The sequence below is a fragment of the Erithacus rubecula genome, assembly GCF_903797595.1.
Source record: "Erithacus rubecula genome assembly, chromosome: 20".
Classification (NCBI taxonomy): Eukaryota; Metazoa; Chordata; class Aves; order Passeriformes; family Muscicapidae; genus Erithacus; species Erithacus rubecula.
Genome location: NC_136672.1, coordinates 5,559,822 through 5,583,381, shown reverse-complemented (window position 1 = coordinate 5,583,381; position 23,560 = coordinate 5,559,822). Strand labels below are relative to the sequence as shown.

The 23,560-nt window shown below is 46.5% G+C and overlaps 3 protein-coding genes across 3 annotated transcripts; 2 read left to right on the top strand and 1 right to left on the bottom strand.

Annotated features, from left to right (window-relative positions):
- The first annotated feature begins 2,323 nt into the window (after window positions 1-2,323).
- On the top strand, window positions 2,324-12,564 carry SLC16A5 (solute carrier family 16 member 5). Its single transcript, XM_079323841.1, has 4 exons — window positions 2,324-2,790; window positions 5,934-6,077; window positions 7,046-7,912; window positions 9,493-12,564. The coding sequence occupies exons 1-4, from the start codon at window positions 2,571-2,573 to the stop codon at window positions 9,732-9,734; spliced, it is 1,473 nt and encodes a 490-aa protein (XP_079179967.1). The 5' UTR covers window positions 2,324-2,570; the 3' UTR covers window positions 9,735-12,564.
- A 2,164-nt stretch (window positions 12,565-14,728) lies between these two features.
- Window positions 14,729-16,274, top strand: ARMC7 (armadillo repeat containing 7; the record flags this gene model as incomplete). The annotated part of the gene is made up of 3 exons (XM_079323663.1): window positions 14,729-14,903; window positions 14,979-15,122; window positions 15,937-16,274. The coding sequence occupies exons 1-3, from the start codon at window positions 14,837-14,839 to the stop codon at window positions 16,272-16,274; spliced, it is 549 nt and encodes a 182-aa protein (XP_079179789.1). The 5' UTR covers window positions 14,729-14,836.
- Window positions 16,275-17,359: 1,085 nt separating this feature from the next.
- Window positions 17,360-23,432, bottom strand: NT5C (5', 3'-nucleotidase, cytosolic). The gene is made up of 5 exons (XM_079323662.1): window positions 23,251-23,432; window positions 18,642-18,742; window positions 18,498-18,558; window positions 17,651-17,765; window positions 17,360-17,574 (listed from the first exon to the last, which is right to left on the bottom strand). The coding sequence occupies exons 1-5, from the start codon at window positions 23,425-23,427 to the stop codon at window positions 17,432-17,434; spliced, it is 597 nt and encodes a 198-aa protein (XP_079179788.1). The 5' UTR covers window positions 23,428-23,432; the 3' UTR covers window positions 17,360-17,431.
- Window positions 23,433-23,560: the final 128 nt, after the last annotated feature.

The following is a 23,560-nucleotide window of genomic DNA, read 5'->3' as shown; positions in this document are numbered from 1 at the left end:
AGGTCTCCCTTCTCAGGGGCTCCAGAGAAGGGGGCTGCTCATCCCCCTGCAGAGGTGCCACCAGCTACAAGCTCTTACTGAAGACTATAAATATCATTATTTGCATAACATAAACCTGAGTTTGTCAAATATAAACCTCTTCCTTTGAGGTGAGCTACATAAATGCCCCAGGGCTCTATGTCTCTTGGCATAAAGGGCTCCCTGTCCTTGCAGGGAGCAGCCAGGAGCCCTAATGCCAGCAGCTGTTTGTCCCCCATCAGAGCTGAAGGAAACTGAGGCACAGAAGAAGAAGGGAGAGTCACTGTGTGAGCACTCCTGGTCTGCTGCCATGAACAGCCACCAGGGCTGCTCCACAACAGCTAGAGAAATAAATCCAAGGTTTGAATGCTGATGTCTTGGGGATCACTGGAAGAAGAAACAACATTCAGACATGAACAGGAGAGGATCAACTTATCAGAGCAGACAGTGGCTGACAGAGAGTGGCTGGAGAGAAAGACTGAAACAAGCAGCTGCTCCCTATGTCCCATCCAGGGCATTCATGTGTCCTCAGGTGCTCCACAGGCTGGTAGAGAGAAGCACCTTTGCACTGTTCACCTCCCAACAAAAGCACACTGTTTGCAGGAGGCACCCAGGTGTGGCTATCGCTGTGAACTCCAGCCTCATTCCCAACCCTGCTAATCTGGGATGATCACATACGTGTGAAAATCTGCCTGTGTGTCGCAGGTGTCCCTGTCACGTTCACTGCCCTACACCAAGGGCAGGTTTCCTGAGAGCACCAAGCCCTTCGGAGCAGGACAACACACAGCAGCCCTCCACTTTCACACTGTCCATCCTATCTGCATGCCTTGGAAGGGTTAATCCCAGGGTTTGTGGCACTGCTGATGCTCGGTGTGGCACAGCCAGCTAAGCCAGAGCTGGAAAAAACTTGTTGCTTTACCTTTGTGCAGGCAGGAGGCAGAGAGGAGGCAGAGAGGAGGCAGAGAGGAGGTGGTGTGGCACCTGGCAGCACATCCCCAGGTCCTGCAGAGACTGTGCAGGTCGGGCTGCCCAGGGGAAAAGGTGTCCTGCAGCCAGGGGCACAAGGTGGATGAAAGCCATGGGGTCTGAAGCCCAACTGGAGAGTCCTCCCCTGCAAGCAGGCGCCCAGGGAGATGTGAGGAGAGCCAGGAATCTGCTGGACAAACACAAAAGTTGAACAGGGCAGCTGGGAACAGAGAAGAGCTGTGCTTCTGCCTTTTTTTGCAGGTTTGCTGTTGCCGGGGAGAGGTTTTAGGCTGTCATCCAGCTAATTCACACCACAGAGACAAGCCCTTGAATTAGTTGCATTATCTACACCCAGCTAAAGTGGACAAAAGATTAAAGTGTGCTGAGCACCACCACCGTGATTTGCATCTCAGAGCCCCTTCCCACGGGCCCCCTCTGCTCCCAGCCTTTATTTAATTTTTTTTCCCCCGTTTTCTGGCTGTGAGCCAGCCAGCATAAGAGCCCTGTTTACAGAAATGATGCCTAGGTTAATATTGCAAAAGGCTTCATCAAAGGCTGTGGTTGCTCCTGAAGCAGAGGGGTCTGAGCATGGGCCATGAGCAGCTCACAGGGGATGAGCCGCAGCCACGCGGCGCCGCCCTCCGCTCCACAAATCCTGCTCTCAGCCTCAGGTACGGAACTAACTTTCTGCCACCGTGGCATTTTTGAAATAATGAGCAAAATCAAACTATTATTCATCCCTAAAGCTGCACACAAAACTTAAATGTGGATGTTGTTTTAGGGGAAAAAACACTCTTTGAGTGCTAAGTAAATATTGCGCTGTGCAGTGACCTTATGGGCACTCTTTCTGAGCTCATCCAGCTGCCAGAGATTATTATTTTATGCATGTTTATTCATGTGGAGAGGATGGGGAACGCTATTCCATGCTGTCAGTCTCAGAGAAATCCAAACTGGGATCTCTTAGAAGCAGCTCTAGGTCTAGAAAGGTTAAAGCAAAAGCCTATCTACCATCACTGGATTCTAGTATTAATTAATGGCTTTTAAAATGTTTTTTCACCACTAACACTGTGTAGGAAGGTGTAGTTTTCCTGAAAGGTTCACACTGAGCTCTGCTGTGAAAGCAACCTATATAGGTTTCTATTTTACCTGGGATTTGAACCTTTTCCTTCTTGGCACAGGGACTGAGTGACCTTAACAATTGCCAGCAAGGGGACTCCATATGATGAAAGCAGGTGAAAGGGAAAATAAGGGCGGAACCGGGTAAAGCCAATTCCTACCTCAGAGGAGGTGTGGTCCTGTCCTCTACCTGGCCGTGGTCACAGTCTTGTGAAATATAAAAGGAGAAGGCAGTGGTTTCTTAAGCAATCTGGTGCCAGGATCCTGTAGTGAGAAGGAAGGGAGGTGCTGGAAGAAATGCAGAGCAAAAAGTCAAGAGTGTCAGCTGGGAAAGGTGTGGGACACAGCAGTGCTCTGAGCCTCAGGAACACCAGCAGCTGTTCCCTGAAGGGCTGTTTGCTGGGCTGAGGGTTGCATGGTAGCTGCACTCCCTTCCCCAGCAGGCTGGCTCAGAGCAGAACGGAGCTATCATGTCCCAAGGAGAAGCAGCAGGACGTGGAGCTGCCAAGCCCCAGGACCAGGGCTGGGCATGGATGGTGCTGCTGGCTGCAGTGGTGCTGCAGGGGCTGACTCTGGGCTTCCCCTGCTGCATTGGTGTCTTCTTCACGGACCTCCAGCACGAGTTCCAGGCCAGCAACAGCCAGACATCGTGGTTCCCATCCATCATGGTGGCCGTGCTGCATGGAGGGGGTGAGTGATTGCAGGGAATGGCCTCCTCCACCTCCTGCCCTGTGCTGCTGCTGCTGGGTGGATGTAACAAGGATGCTTTCAGCATTTCATTAAGGCAGGGGGTGGAAGGGACTGGGAGGTCCAAGCAGAGTGGCTGTTTGGCAGTACACAGCATCTCCAAGCCACTTGGATCCCACAGACAAATCTAAATGTCCACAGATTCCATGCTCCCTTTTGCCACTCTCAGAGTCAGCCAAGACCCTTGGTCAAAGAAGGCAAATCCCCTTCTCAGCCCAATTTTTCCAGATCAGCAAGAACATAGTTATTTCTCAAAGAAGCTCTTTGAATAAGCCAGCACAGTGCTGGAGCTCTGGTGCTTTCTTAGTTCATCTTGTCCACAAGAGCACATCTCCTTCCAAGTGCCACATGACAGCTGTGTTCTTCGTGGCTGAAGAGATGCCAAAAGCTGAGCTCCTCAGAGCTGCCAGCTGAGGCAAAGCCTTAAAAGCAGCTCCTTGGGCAGTGGCATGGAGTGCACACCTATGCTGGCATTGGGGTGGATGTGAGCAGGGCTGGATCAGTGCAGAATTTGGGTAAGGCTCTGGCTGCAGGGGTGAAAGAGCCTTGTGCCCAGTGGATAGTGGAGTAAGTCACTGATTTTCCCCTTGAAATAAAACATGGGAGCAGCACAGGGCAGTGGTCCCAGATTCCACACACAGATGTGGGGATTGTTCTTCTGCAGGGAGAAAAGTAAATCCCCAGAAGCTCAAGGACTTCCCAATGAGTGGTCTGTGCATTGTGACCCATACAAATCCTGTGCTTATTTGATAAACAGACAACCTGAACCCTACCAGGCAACAGAAGGAAAGTTCTCAGTGTTGCCCTTGTATCTGAGCTTCTCTCTGAGTTCATTCCTGCTCCCTTGCAATGCTGGTGAAAGCTGATACTAGATTATAAAGAAAAAAACAACCCCAGAGCCCTGAGTCATGCTGATGCAAAGGCTATGGCAGGTTCAGTCTGTCCTGTGCAGGATATGGCAGAGTCACCTGCATGAAATTGAGAGTTTGCACCTCAGCAGAAACAGCCAGGTCCAGAATATCAAGGTGCAGATCTAAAAAGATGAAAGAAAGAGATGATGATGGAAAAGACAAGGGGATGAATCACCACTGAGAGTCAGCAGAAATAGAGCAGTATCCTCAGGGCCTGGAATTTGGAAGCTGTTGGGCATTCCCCATCCTGCTTTCCAGTCCCTGTGATCCTTCTGTGATTATGGGAAGGATCCAACCTGCTGACTTTTTGAGAAATGGTGTCAGAAGCAGCTTGGTCCCAGAATGTCCAGGAAGGATAACTCTGGCAGTATCCACAGGAATGTCAGTTATCTTGTCATCTTTAATGAAGTAATTGTAGGAGGCTAGAACCACAGTAAAAGGTAATACAAAGCCAGCCAATGCATAGATGCAAAAGTTATACATTAGATAAGGAAAGAATAGCCTTGTGTTGATATTCACAATAGAATTTGTCAGGGCACAGCCAGAGTTGTACTGCTTGCAGGAGTAGTCTAGAGTGTGTCACAGCACAGGAGGGCTTGTTTGTGTCCCTCAGTAGCACAAGGCAGCAGTAACAAAAACCAGAAGGAGAAAACAACAAAATAAACAGAGATCAAAGCACATATGGCTTTTGCTGCAACTTCTGACCTCCTTTGGAGGGGGCCAGGCTTTACTTGATTCAGGTTCTCTGGTTACATGCATCATTTCAGCACTTAAATCTTTCCCAGAATTGTGTGCTGTTATCACAGTACCTCTTAGAGGTGTCACTCTCTTTTCTTCATTTTTATTGTTTTTAATTCAGAGGAATTGAAAGGGGAAAAAAATTATTAGTCACAAAAATTGGAAGAGGAAGGGAAATGGAGAGCCTGTTCTCAGAGCAGTGCTGGGAGAATGTTCCATGCAGGAGAGCTATGGTAGGAAATGAGGAAGGGCACAGGGCAAACAATAGCTCATAACTTGGTCAAACATATCCCATTATCAGTGCTACGTTCCTAGGTAAAAGCCATTAACGATTATTTTGTTATAAGATCATTTGAGAGACCTCAGGGTCCTACATCTGTCTCCAAAAGAGGATTTCAGGCCCTTACAGGTTCCTGCTCCTAGAGATCCACGTACACAGAACACTCTGCACTAACTCATGCAAATGCAGCACTTTTGTTGATATTATTCTTGCAAAAGAAAGCACAAAAGCCCCAGGCAAGTGAGAAATAACATTTGAAACCCAGACAACAAGTAACCAGGAACTAATCACAAAAAACCCTCATGGTTTTTAGAGCCAAGTAACGTTCAATTTATGCCTTCTTGGGCTAGTTAAACAGCTAGTTAATCCTTAATGTCTTCAGCAGGAGGAAAAATAATCCAGTCACATTTGCTAGACGCTTTTTCAAAGGCCAGTGAAGTCTGAGGCAAAATCTCCCAAGCAGATCAAAATACAGACAGCTGCACTCCTAATTTTTATAATGTTCCACTGTTCCACACTTGATTGTGTGGATTTTATTTCAAACCAGACGTTGATTCAGATCACAAAATCACAAAATGCCACAGGTTATATTCCCTACACTGACTGACTCCTAATTCTGCAGCTTAAGTCATTTTGCATTTGCTTCTTTAGCCATAAATGTTCAGAATTGGGAAAAAAGTTAATAAAACCTGGAAAACCTTGAGGATCCTCGAGGGAACAGGAAAAGAAACTGTCTTCAAATCCTCTTCTGCCAGAGCATGCAGAGAGAAGCATTCCCACTGGTGGGCTGCAGGTGTGAACTCATCTTTCCCTGCCCCAAAATGATGGATGTTAAATGTCATTAACAAAAAAGTAATTTATCACAGTCTCATGAAATTCACCAGAAGTCCATTTCCAGTGGTTTTAATGAAAATCCATCACATCCTACTTGATAGTCAAAATCCCAGCAGATCACAGACTCCCCCTCAGCCAACAAGCTGGTCAAGCACTTGGGAGGATCATGGAATATATTTTCTCTTCCTGTCTCCCTTACTATATTAACCTGCTGGGACAACCCTCAGGGTCTCTAGTACATCATTTGATAATTGCAGCAATCCAGCAGGTACAAAGCACTTCTTTCCTCCCTAACAGCTTCCCCTTTTGTGCTCTGCTTCCAGGGCCCCTCTGCAGCATCCTGGTGAAGCGCTTTGGCTGCAGGTTTGTGGTGATGCTGGGTGGGCTGCTCAGCGGGCTGGGGATGGTGTCCAGCTCCTTCTGCCAGTCCATCAGCCAGCTGTTCCTCACAGCTGGCCTCATCACTGGTACGTACTGCAGAGCAGGGAACTCAGCTGCTGTGCTGCAGATGGGAAATGGGAGAGCCCTCACTGGGTAGTCACATTTTTCCACTCATCTGTGAAATGTGAGAACTCATCAGCCTCCCAGCACTGCAGAAATCCTACAGCCACTAGACTTGGCCTCCACACCCCTTTAGCACACACCTCACCCACTCAAGCTCGCTGGGAAGTGCTTCTCTCTGGAAAAAGCTACAGGTCTCCAGAGGGGAAAATGGAGGAAAAGGATGTCTGTTCTTTTTTGTAGCTTCTCAGACTTTTGTCCTTCAAGAAGGGAGGGGTTTTTGTTGTTTTTCCAATCTTGGAACATAATGTGTTGGGATAATGTCCTTCCCAGGCTCCCTGGGCTTGTATTTTACCACTCCCAAGCTGGGGAAGAATGGAGACATCTTTTTCTAAAAAAGACCCTGTTGGTTTTGAACAGAAGTAACAGATGGGAACTTTTCCTTTCCAAATATTTCTCCTACGCAACTGACGTTCAACTCTTGGTTTTTAATAACACAGAAAAATGAATTCCTTACTCTGGAATCAATCCTGCTGGATTTTGCAAGTTAAGCAGTGTCCACTGCATAGTGAGAAAAACAAGCAATTCCTTGAGCCCTGATGAAAGCATCAGGAAAGCAGCACTGCTTGTTGCATGCGGTATAAGCCCCAAGTTTTTAATGAACAATTCCATAACAACTTTAGGAATTGCAGTGTGTCCCAGAAAAATGTCAGTTTAGATCAGTACATTTACTATACCCAAGAAAACAAATAGTTTAATTCACACACATCCTCCTTCATCCCTGGTGTGGGGTTTCTGAGTACTAATCAATCCCTGGCCTGGCAGGTCAGAAAATGCTGCAGTGGCAGATGAAGTAATCTGTGGGTACACCCTGAATTTGGGCTCTTTTCACCCTTTAAGACAACACCAAAAGGATCATTTATTCTCTCTTTAGGTCTGGGATCATGTTTCAGCTTCCAGGCAGGAGTGACCATGCTGGGCTACTACTTTGTACGGTGGCGAACCCTGGCCAACGCCGTGGCCTCCACCGGTGTCTCCCTGGGCTTCACACTGTGGCCGCTGCTCTCTCAGTACCTGCTGGACAAGATGGGCTGGAGAAACACCTTCCTCATCTTTGGAGGAATTCTACTGAACTGCTGTGTTTGTGGAGCCATCATGAGACCCATTCAGCTGGCATCAGAGTCACTTCTAGAGTCTGCCAAGCCTGAAGAGGAGCCAGGGAGCAAAGCAGAAGAGGCACAGCTGTCCAATGGAGAAACTCCTCACCACCCCACACTCCAGCAGCACACCACAAGGACAAAATGCTTCCAGATGCTGCAGAAGTACCTGGCTTTTGACATCTTCTGTCAAAACAAAGGCTACCAGATTTACACTATTGGAGTGACCTGGATGATGATGGGGTTTGCCTTACCCCATGTCTACCTTGTGCCTTACGCCATCCACAACGGGGTGGAGGAGCACAGGGCAGCCCTCCTCATCTCCATCATCGGCCTCATCAACATCTTCATCCGCCCTGTCACGGGGCTGCTCTCAGGACACAGAATCTTCTCAGGGCGGCGCATCTACTTGTTCAGCCTGGCCACGCTCCTCTACGGGCTCAGCAACTTCATCTGTGTCATTTCAGCCCAGTTCAGCGTGCTCATCCTCTACTGTGTCATCCTCAGCATAGCCATGAGCGGGGTCGGGGCGCTCACCTTCCAGGTGCTGATGGATGTGGTGGAGATGGAGAGGTTCTCCAGTGCTCTAGGGCTCTTCACCATCCTAGAGAGCATCACCCTGCTCATCGGGCCCCCCATCACAGGTGAGAGAGGCTCTGAAAGCTGGCTGGGGCAAAGGTGGTGGTTTGGAAACTGGTGACAAGTGTTTGGGAGCATCAAGGAGAGGAATCAGGGAGTTTCCAGACCTATGGTATGGATGAGTTATGCAAAGGGAGCAATATAAAAGGTAGGGTCAGAAAGGAACATCAGCCTCTTGTGACAGCTGAAAAGTAATTTCTGCAGCTGCATCAAGAGTACACTGAAAAAATGACTCACTTGGTAAGTGATCTGATATGTATGGCAGCAATGACTGCTTTTTTCCGGTGGCAAGAAGCTGACAGGAATTGCTATGAACTTTGTCACCATTTTGCCAGTTTGCATTATTTTATCCATGAAATCTCAAGGAATTGTGAACATCCCATTAAACAAATTATTTGTGTTCAAAGCTATTACCAGTGCTACATTATTCAAAAGCCCCATAGTAAAAGCTTCTGTTAAATCTTCTTTCCAGGTTCTGGAGCGTATTAATTTTTCTCTGGAGACTAGAAAGTAGCTATTTATGACTCCCAGTCCAATAAATTATTCACAGTTCACTCCAAATGCCACTAAGTGACCTGTCCAAGACACACCTGCTCCTGCAGCACAGCAGTTAATTCAAAAGACTTACAAACAACAAATGTCAACCTGAGTATGTCAGCCTCAGTTCAGGCTTTAGTTTTCTTGTCCAGACAATGAATTGTGGCTACTCAGCAGGAAAATTATGTCTGGTTCAATATTGTGATGGCAACATGCAGTGTATTTCATGGAAATCCCTGGCATTCGTGTGTCAGTCACTTTTCTCAAAGAGCAAAAAAAGGTCCTTTCTTGGTCATTTCTGACAGGAGCAGCAGATGGGCAAAGCAAAGCACAGTAAAAGCAGCTCCCATTTGTAATCCTAAATCTGCTAAAGAAAAGTACACTATGGAAAGAAACATCACCAACCCTGACTGAAAAATGCAAGCAAATAAACATTATTCCAGTATTTCCACATTGTTAAGCAGCCTATGGAAGGCATCATGTATTTGGCCAAAGTATCACTTTTCCATCTCTAATATTAGTGTTAAATTACTCCCTTGACATCTCAGATTTCTAAATGGTTTCTATTGAGGTCACGTAATGTTAGTCATAATCTTGCTGTGCTGTGAATTTCCTTATCCCTCATTACACAGGATTAAAGACAAATGGTCAGTTTAGAGAATTTACTATGTAAATTTCTGACCTATTTCTCTATCTAGTTGTTTTATTTTCTGCCCTAGGATGTAACAGGGTCACTCTCCAAAAGCCACTGAGTGGCAGTGGCACAAGGGTCCTCTGCAGAGCAAACAAAATAAAGCAGCAGGTTGAGGGAAAATTACAATTTCCTTTCTTCCCCGATTTCTTTGTGTATTGAGAAAGGACTTTCTACTGGAGTATCACTTGACTTGTGACTACAAATAAAAAACTAAACCACTAGAATCCAGAGAGGAGGAGAGAACTCATACAAGAATGCTTGTCTTTTGTATAAGGCAGCTTGCTGAATGATTCAAGTAATTGTATGCCTTTAGTGTGCCTCTTCTCTTTGGCTAAGCTATGATTTCTATTTCAGGTTTCCTGGTAGACATAACCAGTGATTTCCACTACGTTTTCTACAACTCCAGCTTCTTCATGATATCTGCTGCATTATTTATGGGGCTCAGCTTCTGTGCTCTGGAAAAAAAAAACAAATTGAGAGAAGCTTCCAAAGCATGTTTGGACAATCCCTCCAGATATCAATACAGTGAAACATCAACAGAACCAAAGGCTGAAAGTCAATCCCCTCCAGTAGTTCAGTACATCACAAGCATATGAAAATAAAGGGGGGAAAAGAGCAACAAGTGGTCTGCACAAAGCAATACACTGATGACAGATGAGAAAAGAACAGTCTGCTTCCCACAGCTGTCATCTTCCTTTTGCACTTCCACTCCATAGGGCCTTGTCAGACTCCAAGACAGTGATCCAGACCAGGGGTCCAGCCCAGAACCCAGCCAAGGAAACGAAGCACAAAGAGATCTGAGCTCTCCTAAAACAAACCATGGGATAACAGCCATGGGACCCAGTGCTGGGAGACAAAAGCTGAGACAGCTCAACTGGGTTAAGTCACCAGCTTTTAGAAGGCACTGGAATTTCACAAGCACATTCCAGTTGGAAGTGCTGGAAACACATATTAATGGGTAGTTCTTCACAAAGAAGTATTGTTGCTTCTTCTGAATATGCAATTTTGGTGCACAGGCTTCCTGTTTGCTTCCCATATTGGGGGTGGCAAGACAAACACTTCCCACAGGAAGTGTGTTATTATTTTCCACATCTCTAAATATTTTACAAAAGCAGCTACATGGGTTGTAGAGCTCAGACAAGTTTCCAGTAAGATCAACTATTTTCTCCTATGAAGCATATACAGGAATTCTTCATGTCAAGGACAATTTCAAAGCCTCAAAATTCAACTGCAGAGCCTCAAAAAAAAAACCCCACAACAACCCACCAAGCCTTGGAGTGCCTGCTTTGTATAACTACTGATATCTCAAGTGCTGTTGAATGTACCATAAAAGAGGGTTCATGGCTCATGCAAACACACTTCAGTGTTAACTGGAACCCACTTGGGGCAGGGAGGGTGATATCAGATCTAAGAATAAGGATATGCATCCTTTTATAGGGCAAAATTCAAAGCAACTGCAGTTCTTCTTCGTGGAGATCAGTTCAGCTCTTTAGTCTTAGACTTTTGAACCTAATTACACCAGCATTCCCATTCTAGAGAACTTTGTACAAACATAACTTATATTTCTTATAAGCACAAGCAGAACTTACAAAGAAATCTGTGGGGAAAGCATACTGAGAAAAGCCAGTGTTGCTGACTTTCTATCCATACAGGTTTGACTGTAAATGGCTTTCTCTGCCACATTGCCAGGATTTAGGCTCGTCACTGCTCAGGCAATGGCTGCAGCAGCCTCAGCAGCAGCTCAAGATGCAAACTGGACATTTTCTGTATCATCCCTGATCCAACATGGGATAACAGCTCATGAAGCATACAGTTAGAGATAACCCAACACATCAGAAGAATCAAAAAGATGGAAGCACAAAATGGGAGTGAAATGGAAGAAGTAACAGCTTTCAATGGAACTCCAGTGCCTGTCTAAGAACTGTTATATCAAACCCAGCTGCAGTGCTTATCTGGAGAACTGTCCTATCAGATTCCTAGTGACAAACCCACAGCTTTCATTAGAGCTCCACAGATAAAACAAACAAACCAATTGAAAAAAACACTCTGGATGAAACCACTGGAAAACAAAGATCTTCAGAGACTATGATGGCTTCACAGGTGGCTTTTGCACAGAAGGAGCATCAGCCTTTCAGAAGAGTTCCCACTCCCACAGCTCAGTATCTTCTCCCTGGGATTACAGACCCAGGAGGATGTGCATTTCCTCATCAAATCTATAATTAAATAAAATGACTAGTGAGAGATACACATATCTAATCTCTCAGCACATGTGTTTATTAACTTATGTAATGCTTACATGGTCCATAACTATGAAGTAAACAGGGACTGGTGCATCTCAGCTTACCAAAACAGATTGCTGTACATTCCTAGGAAAAATCAGGGGGCTTTGTCTCTCACAAAAAAAAGCAATAAAGAGGGATTAAGTCCCAGATCTCTTCTAGCTATTGCAAATAAACAGCTAAGCAACTGATCAGATTGCCATTTTCTCTGTGTGTAATTCTTAAATTGTAAATTTGGTTTGTCTTTCTACATTCCCTTTCTGTTTTCTTACGGAAATATGAGGTTATGTGGCCTCAGATCCTCTCACTGCTACAAATGTCCTGGGCAAAAGAGGCAAAATACAGTGTAAGCAACAATCCACCAAATTTCTCACAGGAAAAAAATGCTGGGTGAAGGAGCAATGGAAGGCACCTCCTGCATGGAGCCAATTGATCCACCTGTAAAGCTTTTGCCCTGGCTGCTTCATAAAAAAAGGAAATGTACAGGGCAAAACCAAAAATTCTTCACCAACTGAAGCTGACATAGAGATCAGCACCTCCTACACCAAGGCACAGATACCTGTTTTATCATTTCTTGATTGTGCACAGCAGTGCAAGATAATTTAGGATGGAAAGCAAGGAGAATGTTCTTCAGAAGTGCTTTTTGATACTCCCAGACTCAACACAGAGGTCACTGGGACTTATTCACAGGCACAAAGAAAGGTTTCTGGGAAAAAACCCAACCAAATCATAAACTTGTTATTTTGACATTTCTCAACTTGCTGACTGAAACCTTTCTAATAAACTCAAGCCTGAAAACAGGGTTGTCTATCCTGGTTACTTTCCACAGACCCTTTAAAAGTAATCCACAGGTTTGAAACAAATCCTGAGCAGACAAGAAGGAACCTTTTATGCTGTTTCCACAGGTGGATGTCTGAGTTCCCATAATAGAGAAAACAACCCCCCTGCCCTTGTTTCCATGGGTCTCCTCTCCCACGGGTGTTTCCAACCTGAAATCCAAGCTGCCTTGAGCAGGAGCTTGGCAAAAAATAACAGGAGGGATCTGAGCATGCTACAGAATAATAAATATTCTCCCTCAGAGGGATCCTACAGGTGCAACACTCAGTCCTCAGAAATCTCGGGGACCAGAAGGAAAAGAAGCCAAGAAAAGTTCCCCTCATTGATTTAAGGTCAGCCCTTTAGACAATGGAACTGCAGCTCCACTGAAGCAGTTTCTTTAAGACATGCAGACAGTAAAATAACCCTGCCTTTAATTTGGGACAAACACTAATAACTCAGCCAGGTTACCACTCTGAGAAACAGCATAGCCACAAAAAATGACCAGAATCAAAAGTTCCTTCCTCCCCATGTCCCCTCTTGCCCCTCCTCTGCTCCCTTTATCACTGAAGATATTCTGACCACTGGAAGAGAAGCATTTTGGCAAGAAGCACCTTTCCTCACTGAAATGAAACATTCACTGGGAAATTCACACTGAAATATTGCAAGACCATGATCCGTAAAAGCCTCAGATTCTCTGCCAGGGGGATGCTTGGGAAAGATTAATATTAATATTAACTATTTTTATTTAATAGCAATAAGTCCCAAATAAAGGTTGCAGCAATCTTACACACTAAGACACCTCTGAAGTGCAAAATCACTTAATCTATGAGCTTGGCTTGCTGTTTGCAGACATGGCTAATAGCTACAAGAAAATTAATTGTATAGCTATAAGAAAATAGAAACTACAATTTCCTGAATTCTGGCTGTGGTGTGCTGTGGAAGTCACCAGAACAACCCCTGGAGCTGTGACTACCCCAGCCAGACCAGCTCCTGCTCTGGGAACTGCTCTGGCAAAGTGCTTGGAGCACTCAGACCATTAAACTATACAGCCAATATTGGCTGGATAAATGCAGTTCTTAGAAACAGAAGTAATTGTATTTTTCCTTTTAAATCACAGTTTCCCCCCTTGTTAGTCAATCTCAGTAGTGCTCTGTTTGTATGGACTAGCTCCCTGTGTTTGCTTTCTCTGCTCCGCTTTCCCACATTATTCATTCACCTCCTATTTAATGACAGATGAGGCTTTAAAGTATATCAACACCACTTACAAAGGCACACATGAGATTTCTTACTACAGCAGCAAAACACTCTCATATGGACATAGCTTGTAGCACCTTTGCTGTTCTCTTTCAGATAGATATCCTCAAATATGCAGATAAAAATGCATATATATATTTAGACATATACATAAACATTCAGTTGATAATGATGCTAAGAGCTGAAGTTGCTAGCGCCTAGCCTGGATTGAACTTTTATACCTGGTAGAAATAAATATCTTCCCTTTCATGTCTGCATCTTCCCACACCATTACAACGTTAAAATATTTATCATTACTGCATTCAGTGAAGCTTCTTTGCTCATCCTTCCATCTAATGCAGTCATGGGCAGGTATTTTAGTGCCCCAGCTGTGTGCCCACCACTCTTGTCACTGGTGCCATGTGGATCAGTCCATGACTAATTTGCTTGATATGAAAATCAATTGTATTTGAGATAGCACAAAAGACAAGGTGTTCTCACGGCCTGTTCCTTGCCTTATCCACAGAAGAACAGCCATGCATGTAATTGCTTCAATAAAAGCAGTACAAATTTCTGCAGAGTCCACTCCTACTAAAGTTTATGATCTTTATTAACCTTTACCTTGTATATTTACATGGCATGAACCACAATTGAACCCTCTTGCAGCAGGTAAAATCGCAGTGGTTTCACTGAGTTTAGTTCAAGACAAGGGAATTGCTCCGCCCCGTGCCCAAACCACTGTACAACCAAGGTGGAATTACCTCCTGCTTTTTTAAATCATTTTTTGGCTTTGTTGTTTTGGTTTTTTTTTCCCAGATAATTTACCTCACCATGCACGTACTATGCCCTGTTTTTACCTGCTCTCCCTCAGCTTAGTGACTTGCAATCCCGTTATTTAAATTAGAACTGATCCAGGAGCAGCTACCACAACAACAGCAGCATTGGGATGGAACAACAGAACATTAATATAGAGGTGAAAATTCTCTAAGTAATCGCTGGGAAGATCAGCTGCTTTGCAGAACAGAATAAAGCATTTAAACAGCAAGGCTTTGCCATATAATGAGACAGTCAAATGGACACAGGCTCATTTATTTTTATATATTTTTATAAAAATATATATAATTATATAATATTTACAGAGAAAAAAACGAGGAGCAGGCCCCACCGCCCCTCCTTAGAAGAGCGGCTCTGCTCCCCCGCCCACAAAATGGCGGCCGCTCCCGCCCCGCCTGAGGGGAGGCGGTGCCGCCCGTGCCCGCCCACAAAATGGCGGCGGGCGGGCCTGTTCCGTCGGGCGGGGGCGGCCGCTTCCTCCCCAGCCGCTCCCGGAGCCCGGGGGAACCGGCGGCCCGGTGCGGTGTCCCGCGATGGAACTGGGCCGGCTGGAGTACCTGCAGGCGCTTGTCACCGAGTTCCAGGTGACGGACAGCACAGGTAACAAACGCCGCCGCTCGCTCGCCCTCTCCGTGTCCGGCATTTCCTCACGCTCCCGACCCTTTTCCCTTGCAGAGGCCAAGGAGCAGGTGCTGGCCAACCTGGCCAACTTCGCCTACGATCCCAGCAACTACGAGTACCTCCGGCAGCTGCAGGTGCTGGACCTGTTCCTCGATATGCTCTCCGAGGACAACGAGAGCCTGGTGGAGTTTGCCATGGGTAAGGGCTGAGCTGTACCCGCCCGGGGGACACGGTTTGCTCGGGAATCCGCCCCAAATGCACTCCAAAAACAAACACACACCGTGCTGATCAGCCTCGTTCAGTGCAGAATGGGAGAGAAGTCAGAGGCAGGCATGACCCTCCATGCCCTTACGGAGCTTAATGAAGACACTATCTTGAAAGGATTTGGATTTTGGTTTTTTTTTTTCCTAAACACTACCTGATTAACTTTTTACTGAAATTTCTCCTGTAGAGAAGCAGTCATTAATATATAGATTTTGGCAGGCACATTGTACAGATCCATCTAATCATTCTGCTATTGGCAACTGGTCTTCTAGAATATTTACTTGACATTTTAAAATAAATCTTCTGAGGAGCTCCCTTACCACAATTTTTCATGGTCTGAACATAAGCTAAATGGCCTGATGCTGTGAGTGGTTCTATGAGATGATACTAAATGGATTTGATTGTTAAGGTTTGTGGCTGCATCTCAAAGCTTCAAACATTCTGTGCTTCTTGGCCACTAACTCTGTTACCTCCATTCTCTGGCTTTTCTATAGCACCTGCAATAAGCTGCTGGCTTCCCTTCCATTAGGGAAGAGTGAGCGTTGCTGGAATCATTTGTGGAAGGAGTTATGTACAGCACTAACAGTGCCCTCTAATGACATGCAGGAGGAGGAGTGTGCTGGTGGTAAAATGTTGGAAAGAATAAAAAAAAGTGGCCTAGGGAGCTCTTAAGAATTTTCCATCCATGTGGATGTTAGAAACGGGATGAATTTGCATCGCCTCAGACGCTTTCCTCTCGCCTTTCCAGGTGGTCTTTGCAACCTGTGCTTGGATAAAACAAACAAAGAGTACATCCTGGAGGCCAACGGGGTGGAGCCCATCATCAGCTGCCTGTCCAGCCCCAACGAGGAGACGGTGGTGTCGGCCGTGAGCGCGCTGATGTTCCTGACCACGCGGCGCTCGCGCGCGCAGACCACGGCGCTGCCCGTGGTGGAGTGCATGCTGCGCTTCTCCCTCTCGGCCAACAGGCGCCTCAGCAACCTGGCGTCCATCTTCCTGCAGGACTACTGCACTGCTGCCCAGCTGGAGGAGGCCAGGAGCCTCAGCAGGCACACGGCGGTGGGCATCCCCCTGCCCAAGGACTGAGCAGGGCTGTGGAGAGGGGAAACCGGTCTGGCTTTCTGCTCAGCATTAAAGAGGGGAGTTGGTGCCAGCAGTGCTGGTGTTTAGTTAACAAACGGGATGGAACAGCACTAGCGTGGCAGCTGGGCCAACAGCTAAGCCTGTAAATGTTTAAAATAAAGTGGGTTATGGCTGCGCATTGGGAAGTGCTTTGCCAAGTGGAGCTCAGCACCAGCTTGCACAAATAACCCTTCCCAGCAATGAGGGGTGTTCTGCTTGGTTATTGGGCAGAATTAGATCCACTCCACTTCCTGGCTAGTTGTGCTGCACTTCTCCCCTTCAGTGTCTGTGACAAGTGATGCTAAGTGTCAAGTCACTGAAATGCCACAGAAACTTATTCCTCCTGCAGAAAAAGGAGTTTCCCTGCCCTGACAGTTCACAATCTCTTCACCCCTGTGGCACTAGTTATGCCATCCTCTAATTTTGGCAGAGGTGGCCAGCTAGGGAATCACTGCATAGGGCAGGCTGTAGGTACCCTATAAATGAAGAAGTGCTAAGTTTGTCTTTCATTACCACTGGTGAGAAAGGTGACGTAAAAGGAAAAAAAAAAAAAAAAATGGGGGGACTCAGGGCAGTCTGCCTTTTGAGAACAACTGTCTTGTAAAAGCTTTTGTTAATAAAACATTAACTTAAATGCTTGTGTAATCAGTTCTGTGTGAGCTCACAAATATTTCTCTCCAGCACTTGCAGCCTTTGCCCACTCTAACTCAAGCACATGGGCTAAGAAATGAAAGCCAGCCAGTCTCTTTTCATTATCAGCCATGATGCAAGAGAAAGTCCAATAAGCAGGGTGGCTAAATACATAAAATTTAAAAGGTTTTACTGACAGACACCCACACTGGTTTGAGAGCCTTCTTCCTCTTTTTCTCTCCCCTCTGCCCCCAGACAGCACAAACCAAACAAGAGTGAGGCTAAACACACACAAAACTCCAACCACAGCTGTTTGTAGTTTATAGTTTCTCTTCTCCAAACATCCAAAACACTCCAGAGATGAACTGAGTGTGGACCATCTTCCAGAGCGCTGTGTCTGACAGGAGCAGCTCCTCTCTTGCTGTGGCTGATGCTGCAGTGACTGCGGGGCTGGTGGCCTGGCAGGGGAAGGGCACAGCATCCCTCCTGCACTATTTGCTGCGCTTGCTCTCCAGGATGCCCTGCCAGTCGTCGGCCCAGGAGCGCAGGCGCCGGCGCGGGGCCGCCAGCTGCACCTGCCTGTTGTGGCAGCAGCTGAACAGGACGTGCTCCCAGCTGGGGCTGGGCTCTGCGCCTGCGGGGAGGGGGAGAGCTGCAATCGGCTGGGCTGGCTCCCCAGCCAGCAGCCAGCCTGGGAATGCTGCTCACACCTGTGATGGTGTCCTTGTCATCAAACAGCAGGTCAGCAGCCACCAGGGTCTTGTCCCGGGTCAGAATGATCCGCTCCACAAACTCGGGTCCCAAGTGTTTCTCAACCCACTTGTACTGCAGAGACAAGAACAGGAGAAAATAATGCTGTGCTCTCAGTTTGCACATCACTCATGTTAGACTAGCTCTAAGAGCAATTTCTCCCCCCTGTAAACCTTACCTGTGCCTAGGAATCCCCACATGCAGACTGGCTGTGGCCCAGGATGCTGATTAAACCTGTTTTGCCTTCACTCAGCACTGCTCTGGCTGTGCCCAGCTGAGTTTAAGAGAAGCACTGGTTGCTTGCCCAGAGCACATGGATTGTACCCATCTGAGTCATTCCAGTGACCCCAGTCCCTCTTTCCATCTTGCCCATGGCACAGGCAAAAAGGATTTATCCCAACACTGCAGCCTCCTCAACACAGCACATCTTCTGGGATATCTCAGGCTCCAGATTAAGACTGAAATAGGTTTTGTTGGTTGGTGGCTCTCCAGAGTGGAATCCCCTGGGAATCCCCCCATCCCTGTGGGCTGCACCACAACAGTTCCTTTGCTGTCACCTGCTGACACAGCTGGTCCCTGTTCCAAGAACCCAGGGCTCATGTGGTCCTCAGGAATTCTGGCAATCATGTGGCACTTGGAGATTCCCTGAGTCACTGCCCTGTGTGTGGGAAGCTATCCCTCAGATAAGGATTGAGGGAAGCCCAGCAGCTGCTGCCTTTAGAAAGGAGTAGCTCCAACTTCAGTAGTATGAAGCAGCAAGGCCTTGCAAAAGCAGCATTAAACCAAATAAAAACAATTCTCTCCTACCTTTTCCACGATGCAGTGCTCATATTTCCTCAGGGGGCTCGTGCAAATGAAGACTTCAGTGCTGAAAATAAACAGCCTTGTTAGCAGTCAGGGGAAAGTGTGTTAGATCCTGGAAAAGGGCTGCAGGGTGCAAAGTGTCCTTACTCCTGCATGTGGAGCATCTCCTGCATGGCTTCCAGGGCTCCTGGAATGGGATCCAGGTCGAGGAAGAAGCCAGGTGACTCATAGACACTGGCTACCTTGTCCTGCAGGAGACAGAGCACGATGAGCAGTGGCTGTGCTGTCACAGCACTCTCCAGTCACTCCCTGAGGAACAGCCTGCTGCTTCCCCACAGCAATAATTATGACATTTCTCACCTTTGGGTTCTGGGAAAGGTCCAGCTTGGGCACACAAGAAGAAGTCACTTTGTGGTGGCTCATGAGCTGCCCTGGCCTGGCTTTACTCCCACAGCCAGCCCTGACCCACTGGAGCCTTGGGGGCTGAGGAGGCAGAGCTCCCACCCCAAGCCCTTCCCAGCAGGATCCTCTCACTGGCTCTACTGAAAACCAAAGGAACAAGCTGGAGGCTCCTCCTGTGTCACATTTGGCTGAGAGTAGCTGAGGGCTCAGGAATTCTGGGCATGGGTGGGCAGACACAGCACTGCCATCAGCCCCTTTCCCTTCCCAGCAGTGACAGTGCCCAGCACAGCCACACCTGGGGGAATCCCTTCAGCAGGAGGGAAGGATGAGCAGGGGAGCACTGGGAAAGCTCCATGTCTCTGCTGCTTTTTGATTGTCAACCACCCACTTAAAGTATTGTTGAAGGAGCTGTTCCCCTGAGGTAACAGGCTGGTGCAAAGTCTGAGGTTGCAGCAGGAAGTTCAGAGGTGATCCCTGTGCCTCCCCAGGAACTTGTGGCTCTGTAGGTGACCTGTGCACCCCATGAGCCCCATCTGGGCTGGGTCTGAGGGTGCTGTGGGACTCAGCTCCTCTCACCTGGCTCAGCACTGGGCTGAGCTCTGCAATTAAGGGCTTTATCCCTTTTGTGTCTGCACCTGCTCTCCCTGTAAATCCACCCTCCATACAGGCAGGTGGGATGGCACATGAACCAGAGAGGAAATTAATGATAATCAACTGGTGAAGGAGGTTAGCTCTAAAGGTAGAATTATTTTTTAGTGAGTGTAAATAGGAAAGAAATAAGATCACTGGAGGAGTAACATTATTCCAGGCTAATGTAGCCAAAAGAAATTTAATATGATAGAATACAGTGGCAATTTTAATCTCTGAAAGGAAGAACAATATTTTCAGGGCAATTTCCAGGTAGGACTGTCCTTCCAGTCCTTTTTCTTCTTGATTTACTGTAAGACATTTTCACACCTTTTATTATTAGGAAATTGACTGGTTTGAATCCAGCTCTGGTTAGTTAATTTTAAGAATTGCTCCCTGGTGACTATCCAGTGGCCTGTGTTAAACGAGTATTTCACAGCAGGGCACAGCTGATGGGTTTTCCCCTTCCTCATCCCACATCCCATCATGGCAAAGAACCCACAGCAGCACCAAGGGCTGAGGCCCCTCCCAGGCCTAAGTTTCACCTTCAGACAGAGAGATTAAACTTCCAATATCTCATTACCCTGAGACACACAAATCTTAACTTCCTTGGGGTTACATAGTGAACTTCAGAGGTGTCAAAGCAGCATTTTTCCACAAGCATTAAAGTCATACATTCTCATGCCACTCAAGAGTTTGGAAAACTTAATTCTTATTTAATATTCTTCAAAAGCAGGCTGCAGCCTTTGCTTAGAAGGGTCCAGCTCTTTAGAGTCCAGCTGAAGGTCTCCTTGCTCTATACCACCAGTGGAACATCAACAAAAACTCATTCCAATTAAGCAGCTGTGAGGAAGAGTCAGCATTAAGCCAGGCTCACTTTAAACTGAAGCTCACTCAGTTATCAGCACCTACAAATACTCATAAATCACCAGGCAGCAAGTTGGAAGCATGCCTGGCTGCACATGCAGATCAGGAGAGGTGAAGGAGCCTGTCTAGGCTCAGACACAGCAATCAGATCTGCCTGGATCTCTGTTTCCATGCAAAGCCTCCCTGATCCCAGCAACAATTCCCTGGAGCTCTTCCCAAGGAGATTGAATTACAAACTTGGGACTCATGTCTGGAAGTTCTTTTATCCTACAGCAAGACACCAGAAACTGGCAAGTTTCCACCACATCACAAAAAAGTCTGGCTTTGTTGGAGAAAGAAATTTGATTTGATGACTCTTGGAACCAAAAGCCATTTCCTGTCATTAAAAAAGTGACTAGAAAAAGAAAGTAAAACCATTTTCTTTCCTCATTTTCATGCCACCAATGCTGAACGTTTCCTTTGAACTTCCATTAGTAAGATAATAGTTTGGATACAAAACTGGAGGGACTACATCTGTCCCTATGCTTTCCCATTTGCAGGACTGAAAAATAACTCTAGAATTTTTTACCACTGGTGGGGATGTTGAATCCTTTTCTTGCAACTGCTTGGGGCCAGGAAACATGGGGATAAATCCCCACCAACAAAATGGCCACACACACAGGAGGGCAGGGAGGGAAATAAGAGGGCAAGGAGAGACTTTGCACAGGGATTCTCCTGTCCCACAGACACTCTGTAGAGCCACAGCAGAACAAATGAGGGCTCTGTTTTTAAACTAATGTATGGCATTTACATAAAACCCAAAGGAGCCTCAAATCTTTAAAACTATGGCTTTGTTGTTCTGCCAAACATAGCCAAAGCAGCCCAAAGCTCCAGAGATTACTGAAGGAGACAGACACACAGCCCAGCTCCATAAAGCTAATTTCCTTAGGAAGTCAGGCTAGAACAGCAAGATAAGAGCTTTCTGCCACTGCTGGTGTGCGTGGGATCCAAACCAGTTATCTGGTTATTCCGTTGCCACACCTAAGGTCTGGGGAGGAACAGGATGAGCATCAACCAAATTAGGGAATGAGAATTCCAGAAATAGAACAAAGGGCAATTTTCTGAGAAATCAGATTGTAGGCCTTCCAAAAAAAGAAAAAATAAAAAGTCATGACCCCTTAAATTACCTACAACAATTTTCTTGTCCATGGGATTTGTTTAAGGAATACTCATTTAAACAAAACAAAACAAAAAAAATCACGTTTGTTTATTCAATGTAACAGCCAATTTTATGTCTACTGACTGAGTTTACAGGCTTTTGCTTCCAGGAACTTTTGACCACCAATAGTCATTGATCAGAACTGTGGCAGTTTGGAGCCTGTGGAAATGCTGACTGGATCCTTCACTCCTGCCCCTTACTCTGATGCAGAAGCCTTTAGCTCACTTTGGAACAGAAGTGAAATGAATACAAATTGTCATTTCTTAGCAGTAAAAAACCCCCAGGCCCAGCACAGGGTTGTAAAATGAGAAATGAGCAATGAACTTCAAAGAAAAAGTGTTCAGCACTGCCCAGATCAGCAGTTTCCTTACAGAGTCCTCAACTGTCCTGTGGTGACCAGAAGGGTAAAGTCTGGATTCACAGTATTTCTGTTTCATGCAGCCTTAATCTGTGAACTGGTAACCAGTGACTTCTTCCAGGAGGATAACCAGGCCTTTACAGAGGGATCTTTGTGTGGGAATTCTGCCATCAAACCATTCACTGAATCACCTTCTTTACCTACTCATGTTCTTGCTCTTGCTTTGCAGCAGAATAATAAGTTATCCAAAGCTCCCAGAGCACTCTGTACATGTTCACAGAGCTCCACAGCAGGACAAGAACTTTGTTCTATCTGGGTTTGTACAAAATTAAATCCTCTACCCATATTCCCTCTGCATGCCCTGACAAACCCAGTGCACAGCAGGTAAGAGATCAGGAACACCAGGAGAAAGCTGGAGGAGTTTCCAGGCAAACTGCTGCCATTTTTAATGTTTGCTGATAGCTGAATGAGTAGCAGAGAGGCTTGCAAGGTGAAATTACAAATACTGTAAATCCAGACTTCATCTTTCCTTCTGGTCACCACCAGAGTCGAGGACTCTGTAAGGAAATGGAACAGATGCTGACCCAGGCTGTGCTGGACACTTTCCCTGAGAAGTTTACTGCTCATTTTCAGATCATGTACCGTGCCTGGGGTCTTTTACTGCTAAGAAATGACAATTTCATTTCCCTTCTGTCCTGTAGAGAAGTACAGGCTCCTTACAGTGGCTGACAGGAGTAGGAATCCATGCAGCATTTCCAAACTGCCAGAGCTCTGATCCATGACTACTGATGGTCAGAAGTTCCTGGAACTGTAACCTGTAAACACAGTGAGCAGGCATGAATTTGGGTATTATCTTACATAAATAAACACGACTTATTTAAGTCTCTTAATATTCACGTTTAAGTGAGTAAATAAATCACTTATTTATAAGTTACTTATTTGTGCACTTCCCCCTGGCTGGAGCATTTCTTAATAGGATGATGTAACTTCGTCAGTCACACAGTGGGATTTACTGGTTTACTAGCAGATGATATCTTCTTGGAGAGAGGATAGGTTGTGGAAAAGATAAAGACGACTGCCCCACCTGGTTTTAAAGATGGCCTATTATACAGATAATACGTCCTAGGGAGATAAGGATCACTGCCCCACCCGGCTTCAACAGATGGTGACAGAATACACATTTTTGGTTACGTCCTGTATCGCAAGCCAAGACAGTCACTTATTTATACTCACTGAACACTCACGTTTAAGTGAGTATCCCTTAAACGAACCCTGATGCAGAGGCGTGGGCAGGTTTCACTCACCGCCAGGTCCGGCCGCAGGCTGCGGTACTGCTCCCGCACCGAGAACCCGCGGCGCTCCGCCAGCTCCACGCGCGGGTCCCGCGGGAAGCGCCCGCGGAACCCGCGCAGCACCGCGCCCTCGAAATCCGCCAGGACCCCATCCATGTCCACCAGCACCCGCAGCGCCGCGCCCCCCATCCCGCTCCCGGCTCGGCACACGCTGGTGAATATTCATTAATCATGGATATGCACATGGGGCGGAGCGCGGGGAGCGGGGCTGGGCTCCGGTATCGACACAGCACAAGCCACAAAAGCCTGCGCGTACAAACTG